Source organism: Hemibagrus wyckioides, linkage group LG26 (assembly GCF_019097595.1).
Source record: "Hemibagrus wyckioides isolate EC202008001 linkage group LG26, SWU_Hwy_1.0, whole genome shotgun sequence".
Lineage (NCBI taxonomy): Eukaryota > Metazoa > Chordata > Actinopteri > Siluriformes > Bagridae > Hemibagrus > Hemibagrus wyckioides.
In genome coordinates, this window is record NC_080735.1 from 14,153,917 (window position 1) to 14,173,421 (window position 19,505).

At 35.6% G+C, this 19,505-nt stretch overlaps 1 protein-coding gene across 2 annotated transcripts in view; it reads right to left on the reverse strand.

Annotated features, from left to right (window-relative positions):
* Nucleotides 1-19,505, reverse strand: part of vps8 (VPS8 subunit of CORVET complex) — a 129,730-nt gene that overhangs the window by 50,548 nt on the left and 59,677 nt on the right. For both annotated transcript variants that reach the window (XM_058380403.1, XM_058380402.1), the window contains exons 34-36: nt 8,293-8,339; nt 3,875-4,019; nt 1,423-1,512 (exon numbers count right to left, since the gene is read on the reverse strand). In XM_058380403.1, the coding sequence (XP_058236386.1) occupies nt 1,423-1,512; nt 3,875-4,019; nt 8,293-8,339 (282 nt within the window). The remainder of the gene's footprint in view (nt 1-1,422; nt 1,513-3,874; nt 4,020-8,292; nt 8,340-19,505) is intronic.

The following is a 19,505-nucleotide window of genomic DNA, read 5'->3' on the forward strand; positions in this document are numbered from 1 at the left end:
GAATTTTTAAAAGCTATTTTAATCATCAAAATATGATTACTTTTTTATATTCACTGCTAAAACTAGCAAGCTAGCTGAGTTAACTTGATAAGATTATTGCAGAGATTCTATGAAAACTGTTGGAAAAAATTTTGTTGCTAAGTTGACAGGATTTCTGAAAGGAATTTTAAATAATATTCATAAAGGTTATGCTAACTATAGCTAGAAAACAATTAGGCTAACCAGGGAAGATTTGTGAAATGAGCTTTAGGTTATGTTTAAAAATATTTAGTTTTTGTTGCTAATTATAGCTAGCTAACATAAGCAAACCTGAAAGGATTACTGAGGTGAGTTTTAGTTCATGTCCAACATGTTTATAATTTAATAACACCAATACACTATATTGCCAAAAGTTTTGGGACACCCCTCCAAATCATTGAATTCAGGGTGTTGTTTTCAGGGGTTGGGCTTAGCTTCTTAGTTCCAGTGAAAGGAACTCTTAATGCTTCAGCATACCAAGACATTTTGGACAATTTCATTGGTCAGACTTTGGTCAATTTGGGGAAGACCCCATCCTGTTCCAACATGACCGCACACCAGAGCACAAAGCAAGGTCCATAAAGACATGGATGAGAGAGTTTGGTGTGGAGGAACTTGACTGGCCTGCACAGAGTCCTGACTTCAACCTGACAGAACACCTTTGGGATGAATTAGAGCGGAGACTGTGAGCCAGGCTAAAACTGGGACGTCTGCCTTTACATGCACATGAATGTAATATGGAGTTGGCCTACCCTTTGCAGGTTTAGGGATGGGTTTATTTCTGACCATTCCACTAGAAGCACATTTGTGAGGTCAGGCACTGATGTTGGACGAGAAGGTCTGGCTCACAGTCTCCGCTCTAATTCATCCCAAAGGTGTTCTATCAGGTTGAGGTCAGGACTCTCTCACACCAAACTATCTCATCCATGTCTTTATGGACCTTGCTTTGTGCACTGGTGCACAGTCATGTTGGAACAGGAAGGGGTCATCCCCAAACTGTTCCCACAAAGTTGGGAGCATGAAATTGTCCAAAATGTCTTGGTATGAAGCTGAAACATTAAGAGTTCCTTTCACTGGAACTAAGGGGTCGAGCCCAACCCCTGAATTCAATGATTTGGAGGGGTGTCCCAAAACTTTTGGCAATATATGTATCATGTAGCTTTTAAGCTAGTTTTACCTCAGTGTGCCTCTGAATTAATATCTAAACTTAAAATCCTGCTCATTTCGACTCAAAGTCATCCCCCAGTCTGCAGTCTGAGATATAAATCCTCTTTCACGATTTCCTCCAAAGCTGAAAGTAAGCTGCTAAACCCAACAGTCTGAGCTGTTTGAGCCATGGCTGCTTTTAGCCGCAGCCTTCTGTGGTATCTTGCGTCAGCTGCGAGGTGAGAGTGAGTGAAAGACCTGTAGCAGCACTTGGAAGGCTCCCTGCACATCTCCTTTTTTCTCCAGCAGGTAGGCGGTGGCCTCATGTAGCTCGTGCTGCTTGGTGATCTGCCATAAAGTAAATAAGACACAGAAACAGAAATAAGTCACGCCTCAGCCTTTCCTAACACGTCCTTTATATAAAACCGATTAGCACCACAAACCACACCACAAAAGTTTACACTTTTTACCAAAAAAAATCGGAGGAGAAATCTGCTGTTCTTGAACAGCTATATAATTTAAGTGCTAGTAGGCTAAATCATTATCCTATGCCACCTTCGCTAAAGATTAGCACCTAGTAACAGTGTTATCATGACTTTAACGCATGATACATGTTAAGGTGGTGTGACACACCTCGGGGCTGTAGCTATAGCATATGCTACACCATACACACACACACTAGTCTGATTAAATCTGATCAGGAATACACATGTATGTAGAAAGCTGAATCAAAATAAGGACAAATGTCTGGCTAGCATAGTCACCTCCCAGTTAAACACACAGAGAACAAATGAAGACGCTAGCCAGATGCTTGCTGTGATGTGAAGAGAAAACTTTGTTTATTTTTTTGTCGAGGATGCAAACATGATATGCTACTTTAGACATTTTTTTGTAATAATAATGTCCATGGCTAAGTCATCACCTACATGCTAGCTTATAATCGTTTGTGTTGGTATTAAAGCCAGTACAAGCTCGTCATACTTTATCACGTTGTTGTGGTCATTATCCGAAAAAGCATCAACGAATCCAAGCATGATGTATGCATGAGACGTCCACAAATGAACCAGTTCAGCCGTTTGTGGGTCAGAGAGCAGCATATTTGATTCTTAGTGGAGTATAGCAGATAGAGAGACAGACAGAGAGATATCAGACCGCCAAATGGCATAAAGCAGAGACAGCAAGACAGAAAGGACGAAAGGTCAGACAGTTGGGGAGGCAGACAGGATTCAAGGAGACAGCATACCTGTAGGGGAGATGAACATAGCATAGCTACTTTATCCTGAGTGCGTGTGTGTGTGTGTGTGTGTGTGTATGTGTGTGTGAGTGATCAAATATTTAGCAGGTGCCAGTGGATGTAAAACCGTATTGATTCTGCTGAAGTGCGCTCTCCACATTTCTCACGCTCCCTTTCCACTCCACGTCTTCCACTCTCTCTCTCTCTCTCTCTCTCTCTCTCTCTCTCTCTTTCTCTCTCTCAACGCAGCCCCATCACCAAACTCACTGTATTATTAAAGCTCTGCTGAGTGCTTACTGAGGTGAAACAGGCCTCTCGTGACTTTTTCTGGAAGGACAGAGCGAAAAGGCTGAGAAAGCCGGGTTAAAATCCGCCACGGCCGGCTGCGTCTAGAGTTTAACGCAGATTGCAGTTTGGGTTCCAATTAAGTCAAAGTATTAATAAGGGTCTGGTGACACTCCTGAGTGAGAGGCGTCTCTGGGTTAGCAAGGTGGACTTTGAAGCTATAGTCAGATTGCGGCACAATTCAGCAGATCCTTGCTGTTTCGAAGCTCAAAATCTAAACGTTATTGTTTTCGATGTTCACGCCAAAAGACACGCCCACAAACCACACCCACAAAGTAGACTGCTACATGAACTGTAGTATACGGGCCTTGTTCGGATTGGTGGCTAGCATCATTTGGCACTCTACAGGATTCTAACCAATCAGAATCAAGAACAGAACAGCGCAGTGTTAGGAATAAAACATAAAACTTAGCATGTTGTTATAATTATTATAATCCACACTGTTTTTTTAACCATTTATAGACACGTTTATCGTTCTCATTCGCGTTATAGTAGCTATAAAGATTTATTCCCTCAACCAGTCACTCAAAACAAACAAACAAACAAACAAACAAACAAAACATGTAGCTCATGTCAGCAAGGAACTGGAAAGCTCAAACTCATCTGTCCTGAAGTCAGTTACAAAGCGCCGTTACTGGAGACTCCTTCCATAAATATTAAAAAAAACCCAGAAAGTTTCACCAATTTATTTTTCTTATATTTCCAATTATTATTAGGTTTAAATCATGCGAAACGGCCACCAAAGAAATCCCTGCTAATGAACCGTTACTACTGAAACGATGAATGAGCTCATTAGCAGAAACCTGTCACACAGTTACAGAAAATTAATGAGCATCTGAGAATTCAGTAGTTATGAAGCATTTTAAAATCTGGAGGAAGAGGAGAACTATAATGTTAACGTTTTTCTTCAAGTCCCACTTAAAAATGGCCCGCCTACTTTTTCAGATATTTTACTGACCACATCTTCAGGAGATTAGTGTAGTGACCTCTGACGTTATGTAATGAATTGTAGTATTGTATACAGTAAGCTGAGGCTACTGTGTGATTTTCATGATTTATGATTGGTTGAACCCGAGATGCTCGTCAGTGATCAAAATCGGGTCGTAAAAAAAGAGAAGGACACATGCTTACCTCAATGGTCTCCTCCAGGCGATAGCTCTGGGATGTCTCGAGGAAGGGGGTGACTTGGCGAGGACTAAAACGGCACATCAAGTCCACCAGGAGCTCGTGAAGCTCAGGCCCCAGATTCATAACAGCTTGAGGCTTCTGCCCATCGCTGCATAGAGAGACAGAACGAGTGAGAGAGAGAGAGAGAGAGAGAGAGAGAGAGAATCTTCAAATCACGACTATAATTCAAGGCTCACAGGCTCAATTTAATTACAAGTAATTGTTAATACAGATATCCACAGGTGTACGCTGTAATGAAATGTCTAACTCAGTTGCTGATCAACATTTAATGTTATGTAGATGAGGTTGTCTCGATATTAAAGGAACACTCCAGTGTTTTTCAGCCTAATCTCAGTCTACTGTGTGTGCAGACGTGCCAACGATGCTGCTCACTGATGCAGAAAATTCGACCAATTACACCACAGAACCCTTACACGTTAATAAATGGTTAAAGAAAAATGTATATATATAGTCTGGATTCTTATGCAACCTACTAAGTGTCCATTCACCGTCCATGTTATTAGGTCAAATCTGAGGGAAATGCTGACTTAACAGCTCTATGATTTAACAGCTAAGCGTTAGCAGGCTAAATCATTACCTTATGCCACTTTTGCTTAAGCTTAGCACCTAGTAACAGTGTTATCATGACTTCATTAATGTGGAAGGGTGAAAAACTCAGCTCCACATGAGCACAGGACATGTCTTGGTTCACCAGAGACACTTTCATGTGGAATAATAACAAAACATAATACATATGCAACCTACTGAGTGTCCATTCACCGTCCACTTTTATTAGGTACACCGGCATATCCATGCCGTTATCTGTTCAGCCGATCATGTGGAGGAGGTGCTTCCTATCTGTTTCTATCCACAGAACTGTAACTCACTCACTTTTCGCAGCCTTCTGTGTAAACACTAGTGCTGTGATTGATAATCCCAGATCCCAGTTTTTAAAACAGCTCTTCTAATACCATGCTACCGTCATCCAAGCCATGATTAAGTCAGAAATCCCATTTTTTCTTCATTCTGATGTTCACTGTGAACAATAACAGAAGCGCTAGATCTCTGGCCAGTGGTCGCAGTGAAATAATGAGAAAGGACAGGCTCTGTTTTATGCATTGGATCCATGACTGAATTCAGAATCTCGATTTTAATACGAAAAAAAAAAAAAAATACAAGGACACTCGGATCAATCCGGTCCCCATCACCAAGCGACTTTTATCCGACACACTGTACTGAATGATAAATATTGAGCCTCTGTGCACTGATTTGAATCTTTGAAACAGCTTGAGCACTGGCATTCAGAGGATCTGGATACGGTAATAGTCCCAAGCACAGCAGATGGAAAGCTGGTTGTGTCTCCTATGAAATGATTGGGAAACCACCGGGCATGAAGGTGTTGTTTGTGACTGGATGCGCACGTCACGCTCAGCCACTCAACCTCGCTCCAGATGTTGTTGCACCACTTAAAACAGCTGGAGCCGAGTCTGGCTTCAGCGTCCGTTCTGCGCGAAAGCCGAGGCTTCTTGTTTTTATAATGGACGTCCTATATAGGCTGCAGAATTCTGCAATTAGACTCGCTCTTAGAGCTGTAAAACTCAACACATATAAGGAAGAGATAGAGCTGACGTGCATTAAAACGTGCAGCACAATCATCGCCTATTTTACTCCCTCGTAATTATGAGGATTTTTCAGCTCCATCTCGAGGTGCATTTAGCAGCGCCTGATTGCTGTTTGATTCGAGGACTGAGTCGTGATGAAGGAAGGCCTCTTCACTTCGAGAAACTCTCTCTACACGGTACGTGTCCAAGTGTCACAAAAAAGTCCACGGCTCTCATTTATGCTCTTTGTTCTAAGAATATTAGGCTTTCCGAGCTTCAGATCTTTGCACAAATACATCACTGTTTGATGTGTCTTTTCATTGGATTATGTCAGAATAGAAAATCCTATTATAATCAGCCTCTAAACCCTGACAACCAACAACCTGCATTGTTCTTTTTTTCTTTTAATTCCTTTCATTTTATTAAATAAAAACATTAATTAATTTAATGTCTTTCTTTTAATTAATTAAAAATAATATGTTTAATTAAATTACTAAATAATTTTATGAAAATGTTGTTCCTTTTATTTTATTTCCTTTTCTTTTATTAAATGAAAATTAATATAGTTAATTTAATGAATTTATTTGAATGAATAAAAACAATATTTTCATTCATTAAAATATGAAACAATTATATTTACCAGTTGTTCCTTTTAATTTCTTTTTATTTTATTAAATAAAAATCAATATAGTTAATTTAATGAATTTATTTTAATTTAAAAAAAACATTTATATTCATTAAAATATTAAATAATTAAATTTAACAGTTCTTTTTTATTTCCTTTTGTTTTATTAAATAAAAATAATTATAATTAATTTAAAGTATTTATTTGAATGAATAAAAACAATATTTTCATTCATTAAAATATGAAAATTATATTTACCAGTGGTTCCTTTTTATTTCCTTTTATTTTCTTATATAAAAATCATTATAATTCATTTAATGAATTTATTGGAATTAATAAAAACAATATTTTTTATTAATTAAAATATTGAACTCATAATTATTATAACTTATTTATAAGTTAAAATTATATTTAACTTATTAATTATTAAATAATTATAATTAATTGAATTTGTTTATTTTTATTAAGAAAAATTGTAAATTTATGAATAAAAATATGAAATATTATTACAAAATTTTATTATAAAACTGTGCTCATTGTTATTTAGTGCTTAGTTCTGTGTCTTGTTATGCAGCTCTGTGCTTTCTGCAGCATCATGATCCTGGAGGAATGTCTAAACCGACTCAACAGTGGCTTTAGCAAACCGACTAAATAAGAGGCCACATGTTTATAAAGCTTGTTTTGAACTGTGTAGGATTTTTCACTGCCAATTTGCCTAGGGTCGCAAATTTGTCAAGTTCGGAATCCCAGAGTAAAGACTTCCAGCCACCTCGCCTCAGACGGGTCTGGACACCGAGTCATTTATTACCAACAAGCAGCAGTTTTTTATCTCTTCCCCTTGGCAGTAAGAGGATTAGGCTAACCAAAGGGTAGGGAAACGATTCCGGTTTAATAAGAAGAAATAATATATTTTGAGAAGTTTTCTGGAAAGATTTCACTCACACAAACTAACCTGCTATGTTTAAACCATTTCATACACTATGCTATGACATACTACAACAGCTATGAATACTACAATACCATACTACAATAGCTATGAATACTACAATACCATACTACAATAGCTATGAATACTACAATACCATACTACAATAGCTATGAATACTACAATACCATACTACAATAGCTATGAATACTACAATACCATACTACAATAGCTATGAATACTACAATACCATACTACAATAGCTATGAATACTACAATACCATACTACAATAGCTATGAATACTACAATACCAGACTACAGTAGCTATGAATACTACAATACCATACTACAATAGCTATGAATACTACAATACCATACTACAATAGCTATGAATACTACAATACCATACTACAATAGCTATGAATACTACAATACCATACTACAGTAGCTATGAATACTACAATACCATACTACAATAGCTATGAATACTACAATACCATACTACAATAGCTATGAATACTACAATACCATACTACAATAGCTATGAATACTACAATACCATACTACAATAGCTATGAATACTACAATACCATACTACAATAGCTATGAATACTACAATACCATACTACAGTAGCTATGAATCTCAATACAGAGACCATCACAACGCGACACACATAGCATATGAAAGGATGAGTGTATATAAGTGTGCATTTTAACTCCATCCATCTTTCCATGGAAGGAGAAAAATCATACAAAAAGTTGCAAGCTACACAAATGAGTACTGTTTGATGCAAACCTGCTGCTGTTGGAGAGCGATCTGTCTCGCTCAGTTTCTTTACAGGAGCAGAACACATGGGCTTTATGGAGATTTACTGGATGCAAAATGGATGCACATGTGTGCAGGAGGAATCAAACCATTTTTAGTGGGGTTTTTTTTTTAGAACATAGAACATAAAATAACTGTTTACATCATCACAGGACGAAAATGGATAAAAGAACAAATTCAAAAAATATCAGCTTTACTAAACAGAATATTTATTTATTTATCTTTCTATCTATCATTGTTAACATTTTATTCATTTGTAATTAATACACTTTTATTTAGGAAACAAGAATTTTTGCTCCATTTTCTATGAATACACACAGTTATGTTTAACAATAATTTATTTTTGCATACATTTAATAAAAGTAACACTGATTAGTAGCGTAAGTTGTTTTTGTTTTTTTTACCTTGGATTCAGCAAGTTTATCAGGAACTGGAACACCAAATGATCATCCTAGAGACACAAAAAAACATAACACTGGATCACATACTGTAGACATTATTAATCGCTAACACATCAGCTAACATTCGGCAATTTTACAGTATACATGTTAATGATGTATCTCATCGCAGCACAGCAATATGATTGGTCTAAAGACGTTGATTCACTTTCTGTAACAGCAGATCTGACAACAGATCTGGTTTTGAGGAGAATTAGAGACTCCCCGCATGCCTTGCGCTGTGAGCCGAGCCGCGCAGCATGTTCAGCAGCATGCAGCACTAGGGCGCTAATGTCCCCTATGTTCTGAGAGGTTTTGATGTGTTTGCTTCGTTTTTAGGTTTGTTTTATTTTGGTTCATGCCTCCGCACCTATATTGTCACTGCTTGTTTCCACTCATGCACCATAATCAGTTCAGTTCCATCTGTGACTTTACTAAGCCTTGACATTTGACATTTGCTTTTAGTCTAGTTTGTGAAACTCTGCCTGCTCTTTATTGGACCACAACCTGTTTCTTGTCTCCAGTTTTTGAATTAGTTTGACCGGACCTTAATAAAACACAGATTAGGGAACAGATAAAAGCTAACACCGGTAAAGCTGTGGGAATCTGAGGAGCAATTAAGAGCTGGAAAAAGAGAAAGATGAAAAAGAGAAATACTGCTACTAATTAAGAGAGTGTGTGAGAGCATATCAATAAAGTATTGACTTTACAAGTAAGGTGGAAGACTGAGCGAGTCCAAACGCGGAGTGTGGGGAGCAGTCGGAGGTGAACAGACACAAAATCGGAGACAATCGCTTTGGACCGAGTTGATACGCAAATACAGTAGGAAGCTGAAATGTCACTGCAAATGTCAGACATGGCAGTGCAAAAGAAGGCATTTAAATGGCAGATCTCTCATGAGACAAATACTTTTTCCGCCGTGAGGTGACAGACACTAGAAAAAGCCAGTGTGAAAAGATACTTCACTCCTTACTAGGTGACCTAATCACCACACAAGAGCTCTGGAGGTCTGCGAATAGAATTTGTCCCTTTTGGTTTTGAGAGTTTATTAAGCTGTCCTGCTATGTCGAGGACCCAGGAAGGTGAAAATGTTATCAATTATTCAACCGAAGTTGTTGGAGGTCTAACACGGTCGTAACATGCACAGGCTTGACCCTGAAACAAAATAGCGATTGCTCACATCAAAATCTACATTAATCTCCTATTTATACTGCCTTTGCAGCAGGAGTGGACAAATCGCTGGCTCAAAATGTTGGACAATGACTTCTGCTTTTGTAGCTCCTCTGCTGCAGTGTGTTCTGAGATGCCTTTCTGCTCACCACGGTTGTACAGAGTGATGAGTTGTGCTTCCTGTCAGCTAGAACCTGTCTGTCAATTCCCCTCTGACCTCTCTCATTCAGGATTCAAGATTTTTATTTATCATATACATAGTTACAGTATAATTACAGTAGAATATGATGTGCAGTAATGTTACATGTAGTAACAGTAGAATACGATGTGCAGTAATGTTACATGTGGTAACAGTAGAATATGATGTGCAGTAATGTTACATGTGGTAACAATAGAATATTATGTGCAGTAATGTTGCATGTGGTAACAGTAGAATACGATGTGCAGTAATGTTACATGTAGTAACAGTAGAATATGATGCGCAGTAATGTTACATGTGGTAACAGTAGAATATGATGTGCAGTAATGTTACATGTAGTAACAGTAGAATATGATGCGCAGTAATGTTACATGTGGTAACAGTAGAATATGATGCGCAGTAATGTTACATGTGGTAACAGTAGAATACGATGTGCAGTAATGTTACATGTAGTAACAGTAGAATACGATGTGCAGTAATGTTACATGTGGTAACAGTAGAATATGATGTGCAGTAATGTTACATGTGGTAACAGTAGAATACGATGTGCAGTAATGTTACATGTGGTAACAGTAGAATATGATGTGCAGTAATGTTACATGTGGTAACAGTAGAATATGATGTGCAGTAATGTTACATGTTACATGTGGTAACAGTAGAATATGATGTGCAGTAATGTTACATGTACTAACAGTAGAATATGATGTGCAGTAATGTTACATGTTACATGTGGTAACAGTAGAATATGATGTGCAGTAATGTTACATGTTACATGTGGTAACAGTAGAATATGATGTGCAGTAATGTTACATGTGGTAACAGTAGAATATGATGTGCAGTAATGTTACATGTTACATGTGGTAACAGTAGAATATGATGTGCAGTAATGTTACATGTTACATGTGGTAACAGTAGAATATGATGTGCAGTAATGTTACATGTGGTAACAGTAGAATATGATGTGCAGTAATGTTACATGTGGTAACAGTAGAATATGATGTGCAGTAATGTTACATGTTACATGTAGTAACAGTAGAATATGATGTGCAGTAATGTTACATGTTACATGTAGTAACAGTAGAATATGATGTGCAGTAATGTTACATGTTACATGTAGTAACAGTAGAATATGATGTGCAGTAATGTTACATGTTACATGTAGTAACAGTAGAATATGATGTGCAGTAATGTTACATGTAGTAACAGTAGAATATGATGTGCAGTAATGTTACATGTGGTAACAGTAGAATATGATGTGCAGTAATGTTACATGTAGTAACAGTAGAATATGATGTGCAGTAATGTTACATGTTACATGTAGTAACAGTAGAATATGATGTGCAGTAATGTTACATGTGGTAACAGTAGAATATGATGTGCAGTAATGTTACATGTTACATGTGGTAACAGTAGAATATGATGTGCAGTAATGTTACATGTGGTAACAGTAGAATATGATGTGCAGTAATGTTACATGTTACATGTGGTAACAGTAGAATATGATGTGCAGTAATGTTACATGTACTAACAGTAGAATATGATGTGCAGTAATGTTACATGTTACATGTGGTAACAGTAGAATATGATGTGCAGTAATGTTACATGTACTAACAGTAGAATATGATGTGCAGTAATGTTACATGTTACATGTGGTAACAGTAGAATATGATGTGCAGTAATGTTACATGTGGTAACAGTAGAATATGATGTGCAGTAATGTTACATGTTACATGTGGTAACAGTAGAATATGATGTGCAGTAATGTTACATGTTACATGTGGTAACAGTAGAATATGATGTGCAGTAATGTTACATGTTACATGTGGTAACAGTAGAATATGATGTGAAGTAATGTTACATGTGGTAACAGTAGAATATGATGTGCAGTAATGTTACATGTTACATGTGGTAACAGTAGAATATGATGTGCAGTAATGTTACATGTGGTAACAGTAGAATATGATGTGCAGTAATGTTACATGTTACATGTGGTAACAGTAGAATATGATGTGCAGTAATGTTACATGTGGTAACAGTAGAATATGATGTGCAGTAATGTTACATGTTACATGTGGTAACAGTAGAATATGATGTGCAGTAATGTTATGTTACATGTAGTAACAGTAGAATATGATGTGCAGTAATGTTACATGTTACATGTAGTAACAGTAGAATATGATGCGCAGTAATGTTACATGTGGTAACAGTAGAATATGATGTGCAGTAATGTTACATGTGGTAACAGTAGAATATGATGGGCAGTAATGTTACATGTTACATGTGGTAACAGTAGAATATGATGTGCAGTAATGTTACATGTACTAACAGTAGAATATGATGTGCAGTAATGTTACATTTTACATGTGGTAACAGTAGAATATGATGTGCAGTAATGTTACATGTACTAACAGTAGAATATGATGTGCAGTAATGTTACATTTTACATGTGGTAACAGTAGAATATGATGTGCAGTAATGTTACATGTGGTAACAGTAGAATATGATGTGCAGTAATGTTACATGTTACATGTGGTAACAGTAGAATATGATGTGCAGTAATGTTACATGTAGTAACAGTAGAATATGATGTGCAGTAATGTTACATGTAGTAACAGTAGAATATGATGTGCAGTAATGTTACATGTAGTAACAGTAGAATATGATGTGCAGTAATGTTACATGTTACATGTGGTAACAGTAGAATATGATGTGCAGTAATGTTACATGTTACATGTAGTAACAGTAGAATATGATGTGCAGTAATGTTACATGTGGTAACAGTAGAATATGATGTGCAGTAATGTTACATGTTACATGTAGTAACAGTAGAATATGATGTGCAGTAATGTTACATGTGGTAACAGTAGAATATGATGTGCAGTAATGTTACATGTAGTAACAGTAGAATATGATGTGCAGTAATGTTACATGTTACATGTAGTAACAGTAGAATATGATGTGCAGTAATGTTACATGTGGTAACAGTAGAATATGATGTGCAGTAATGTTACATGTTACATGTGGTAACAGTAGAATATGATGTGCAGTAATGTTACATGTGGTAACAGTAGAATATGATGTGCAGTAATGTTACATGTTACATGTGGTAACAGTAGAATATGATGTGCAGTAATGTTACATGTAGTAACAGTAGAATATGATGTGCAGTAATGTTACATGTTACATGTGGTAACAGTAGAATATGATGTGCAGTAATGTTACATGTTACATGTAGTAACAGTAGAATATGATGTGCAGTAATGTTACATGTGGTAACAGTAGAATATGATGTGCAGTAATGTTACATGTTACATGTAGTAACAGTAGAATATGATGTGCAGTAATGTTACATGTTACATGTGGTAACAGTAGAATATGATGTGCAGTAATGTTACATGTACTAACAGTAGAATATGATGTGCAGTAATGTTACATGTAGTAACAGTAGAATATGATTTGCAGTAATGTTAAATGTTACATGTTACATGTGGTAACAGTAGAATATGATGTGCAGTAATGTTACATGTAGTAACAGTAGAATATGATGTGCAGTAATGTTACATGTAGTAACAGTAGAATATGATGTGCAGTAATGTTACATGTAGTAACAGTAGAATATGATGTGCAGTAATGTTACATGTGGTAACAGTAGAATATGATGTGCAGTAATGTTACATGTAGTAACAGTAGAATATGATGTGCAGTAATGTTACATGTTACATGTGGTAACAGTAGAATATGATGTGCAGTAATGTTACATGTTACAGTGTACAGTGTCTTCGTGTTTTGATGTTGCTGTGAGCAGCATGCAACTAGAAACATACAAGCAAGGAATCGCACCTTCGTTGAAAAATTAATTAATTAATTTATTTTTAATTAATTAATTAATTTTATTTATTTGTTTTATTTGTTTATTTTTTTATTTTTATTTTATTTATTAAATTTTTTAACAACTTTAGAGCAGGAAGTAAAACGGTTTTGGTGCTTGCAAAAGGTAAAACCAACTCAAGAGTGAAAACGGTGCTTTATTAATAAAACTTATTATTATTATTATAATGCCATTTATAATTATGATGTTTATAGTTTCCTCCGAACAATAAACCCATATCAGGAAGCAATCCTGCCTGCAACAGCGTTAATAACCTGTATGTAAATTAATCTCTGAGGAGTAAATGTGGGGTGTAGATGAATGTGTTGCTTTATTTTTCTTTTTATTCTTCTCATCTTGGTCATGGCACGTACACACACACACACACACCACTATCAGACTTTTCAATTAACACCTTGCTTCCAGCGGCCAGACGATAAGGCAAACCTAATTACACCCAGTGCCGCAGATACAGACTAATCCATTTATTCTCTCTCTATCTATCTCTCCCTCTCTTTCACACAGACATCCCCAGATATATATTATTATCTCTACAGGAGGGTTCTATTGTCCTGTGTCCTGTATGACTGCAGGCAAGCAGAGCTACTGTACAGCTTCTAATCACAGCTTCTGGCTCTTTAAGCATTTTCAATGAAACATGTTATTCTACAGAGAGAGAGTAACACACACACACACACACACACACACACACACAGACTCACTCTCTCATTCATACACACACACACACTTACTCTCATTCATACAAACACACACACACACACACACACACACACACACACTTACTCTCATTCATACAAACACACACACACACACACACAGACTCACTCTCATTCATACACACACACAGACTTACTCACTCTCATTCATACAAACACACACACACACACACAGACTCACTCTCTCTCATTCATACACACACACACAGACTTACTCACTCTCATTCATACAAACACACACACACACACACAGACTCACTCTCTCTCATTCATACACACACACAGACTTACTCACTCTCATTCATACAAACACACACACAGACTCACTCTCATTCATACACACTCAGACACAAACTCACACACGCACACACGCACACACACACAGACTCACTCTCTCTCATTCATACACACTCAGACACAAACTCACACACACACACACACGCACACACACAATCAGCTGTTCCTTTCGTTTTTCCTCTTTAGACATACTGACACTATCAGACAACAACAATGGATACATACGGTAGCTCTCTCTCTCAACCTCCTGTGGTGTCTCTCATTATTTCTCTTTCGCTGTCTCTCCATGTCTCTTTTTGTGCCTATCTGGATTTGTGTCTTAAATTGAAGGTGTTTCTTTTCTGTCTGTCTCACCCTGCGACTTTCTTTTTTCTTTTTCTCCTTCCCCCACTCTCTCTGTCTCACTTTATTTCATTCTCTCTCTCACTCTCTCTCTCTCAATGTGTCTCTCTCTGATTTGTTTCTCTCTCTCTCTCTCTCTCTCTCTCTCACTCTCAATGTGTCTCTCTCTGATTTGTTTCTCTCTCTCTCTCTCTCTCTCAAAGTGTCTCTCTCTGATTTGTTTCTCTCTCTCTCTCTCTGTGTGTTTCTCTTTCGCTCTCTCTCCATGTCTCTCTTTATGCCTATCTGTTTTTGTGTCTCACTCTGCGACTTTATGCCTATCTGTTTTTGTGTCTCACTCTGCGACTTTATGCCTATCTGTCTCATCTCACTCTGCGACTTTATGGCTATCTGTCTCATCTCACTCTGCGACTTTATGCCTATCTGTCTCATCTCACTCTGCAACTTTATGCCTATCTGTTTTTGTGTCTCACTCTGCGACTTTATGCCTATCTGTCTCGTCTCACTCTGCGACTTTCTTTTTTATTTCTCTGCTTCTGCCTCTCTGTCACTCTCTCTGTCTCACTTTATCTCACTCTTTCTCAGTCTTCTATGTGTCTCTCCCTCTGCATATCTGTTTCTCTGTGTTTGGTCTCTCTGTTTTTTTTTTTAAGTCTGTCTATCTGTCTCTCTCTGTCTCTCTCTCTCTGTGTTCCTCTTTCGCTCTCTCTCCATGTCTCTCAGGAGCTTACCTGGTGATGACGATAACAATAATGATCCTTTATCTGATGCCAGTTAATTAGTATAAAGTTTCAGGTTGTCTCAGGGTTCGAGACAAAAAACCACAATATTCATAAACGTGCTTAACGTTTTAGTTACACTTCAGCACCTTCATACAAAAATGAACAAACAACCTGAAAAGGTGCAAATGTATTGGATTTTAATACATCACTTGGGGGGGTGCTGTTATAGGGACAAAAACATAAAAGCTGTAATTACCTGCTTAGCGAAAATGATAACTACTGGGCTACTGGAGATAAATATAATAATATGATGGAGATATAAATATAATAAACACTGATTATAGAAAAAGCATAACTTCTACAAAGAAAACACTAAAAAATATGCCTGCAGTAGAGACGAGCATGTGTGACACATTTCTCAGACTCTCTTTCATGCGTAACGTTGCGCTACTCTGCGGGGTTAGAAAGACGTGTTGAAGAGAAAACATCCGGTGTTTATTACAACGATGTTGATAACAAGACCAAAAGAACATCGATAATGGGTTTACTGTAATGTATCCTAATATCTGAAGAATTTCTGTCTTAGATGTCAAAACATGGTGCAAGAGATAACAAAAAAAAACCACACACACACACACAATCGATCTGTTTGTGTACTGGAGTGGAGACAGGCCATTTGGTCCTGACACCACACCTTTAGAGATGTCTGTTAATCCTCACCTCGGGGCTTTTACTGAACAGGATGGGCAGGATTAAGAGCATGTGTGTGTGTGTGTGTGCGTGCGCGCAATCTTTTTGCACTACAACATATAAAACCCACCACAGAAACACTAAGCTGACAAATACACATCATGTCACCTCACTAATGACGGCACAGGAGAAAAAGCATACTGGAGATCGCAGAAGTAGAGTAGATACCCTATAGAGTGGGGTAGATTTCCTATATAGATATAGAGTAGATTTCCTATATAGCTATAGAATAGATTTCCTATATAGCTATAGAATAGATTTCCTATATAGCTATAGAATAGATTTCCTATAAAGATATAGAATAGATTTCCTATATAGATATAGAATAGATTTCCTATAAAGATATAGAATAGATTTCCTATATAGATATAGAATAGATTTCCTATATAGCTATAGAATAGATTTCCTATATAGATATAGAATAGATTTCCTATAAAGATATAGAATAGATTTCCTATATAGATATAGAATAGATTTCCTATAAAGATATAGAATAGATTTCCTATATAGCTATAGAATAGATTTCCTATAAAGATATAGAATAGATTTCCTATATAGCTATAGAATAGATTTCCTATAAAGATATAGAATAGATTTCCTATAAAGATATAGAATAGATTTCCTATATAGCTATAGAATAGATTTCCTATAAAGATATAGAATAGATTTCCTATATAGCTATAGAATAGATTTCCTATATAGATATAGAATAGATTTCCTATAAAGATATAGAATAGATTTCCTATATAGCTATAGAATAGATTTCCTATATAGCTATAGAATAGATTTCCTATAAAGATATAGAGTAGATTTCCTATAAAGATATAGAATAGATTTCCTATAAAGATATAGAGTAGATTTCCTATATAGCTATAGAATAGATTTCCTATATAGATATAGAATAGATTTCCTATATAGCTATAGAATAGATTTCCTATATAGCTATAGAATAGATTTCCTATAAAGATATAGAATAGATTTCCTATAAAGATATAGAATAGATTTCCTATATAGCTATAGAATAGATTTCCTATAAAGATATAGAATAGATTTCCTATATAGCTACAGAGTAGATTTCCTATAAAGATATAGAATAGATTTCCTATAAAGATATAGAATAGATTTCCTATAAAGATATAGAGTAGATTTCCTATAAAGATATAGAATAGATTTCCTATAAAGATATAGAATAGATTTCCTATAAAGATATAGAATAGATTTCCTATAAAGATATAGAATAGATTTCCTATAAAGATATAGAATAGATTTCCTATAAAGATATAGAGTAGATTTCCTATAAAGATATAGAATAGATTTCCTATAAAGATATAGAATAGATTTCCTATAAAGATATAGAATAGATTTCCTATAAAGATATAGAATAGATTTCCTATAAAGATATAGAATAGATTTCCTATAAAGATATAGAATAGATTTCCTATAAAGATATAGAATAGATTTCCTATATAGATATAGAATAGATTTCCTATAAAGATATAGAATAGATTTCCTATAAAGATATAGAATAGATTTCCTATATAGATATAGAATAGATTTCCTATAAAGATATAGAATAGATTTCCTATAAAGATATAGAATAGATTTCCTATATAGATATAGAATAGATTTCCTATAAAGATATAGAATAGATTTCCTATAAAGATATAGAGTAGATTTCCTATAAAGATATAGAATAGATTTCCTATAAAGATATAGAATAGATTTCCTATAAAGATATAGAATAGATTTCCTATAAAGATATAGAATAGATTTCCTATATAGATATAGAATAGATTTCCTATAAAGATATAGAATAGATTTCCTATATAGCTATAGAATAGATTTCCTATAAAGATATAAAATAGATTTCCTATATAGATATAGAATAGATTTCCTATAAAGATATAGAATAGATTTCCTATAAAGATATAGAATAGATTTCCTATAAAGATATAGAATAGATTTCCTATATAGATATAGAATAGATTTCCTATAAAGATATAGAATAGATTTCCTATATAGATATAGAATAGATTTCCTATAAAGATATAGAATAGATTTCCTATATAGATATAGAATAGATTTCCTATAAAGATATAGAATAGATTTCCTATAAAGATATAGAATAGATTTCCTATATAGATATAGAATAGATTTCCTATAAAGATATAGAATAGATTTCCTATAAAGATATAGAATAGATTTCCTATAAAGATATAGAATAGATTTCCTATATAGATATAGAATAGATTTCCTATAAAGATATAGAATAGATTTCCTATAAAGATATAGAATAGATTTCCTATAAAGATATAGAATAGATTAACTATATAGATATAGAATAGATTTCCTATATACAGTCTTATGCAAAAGTTTAGGCACCCCTTGATAAATAACAGATTTTGGTGATTTTTTTTAATTGAAAAGATGTTAACACAGTCTCTCTTGGAAACGGAAAAAATGCACAATATTTTCAGTATTAATAATTAAAACATTATTATGGCACTGTGCAAAGGTTTGGGCACTCTAAGAGTTCTAAGATTCTTTTTACAAGGTTTCAGACCTTAATCAGCTCGTTAGATCTGATGCATGGCAACAGCTGTCATTAGTAAATGCCAATTTCAAAGCTTTACAAATACTTTGACTCTTCAAACCTTGAAGACACACTTGCGGACACTCAACAACCATGGGTTCCTCTAAGCGGCTGTGTAAGACTCTGAAAATGAAAGTTATTGATGCCCACAATGCAGGAGAAGGCTACAAGAAGATAGCAAAGCGTTGTCAGCTTGCAGTTTCCACAGTGAGAAATATAATTAAGAGATGGCAGTTCAGGGGAACTGTGGAGGTCAAGATGAGATCTGGAAGACCAAGAGAGAACTGCTCGTATGCTGGTCAGAAAGACAAATCAAAACCCCCATTTGACTGCAAAAAACCTGCAGGAAGATTTAGCAGACTCAGGAGTGGTGGTGCACCGTTCCACTGTGCAGCGACGCTTGCACAGACAAGACCTTCATGGAAGAGTCAGCAGAAGAAAACCTTACCTGCGTCCCCATTATAAAATCCAACGTCAGAAGTATGCAACAGAACATCTACAG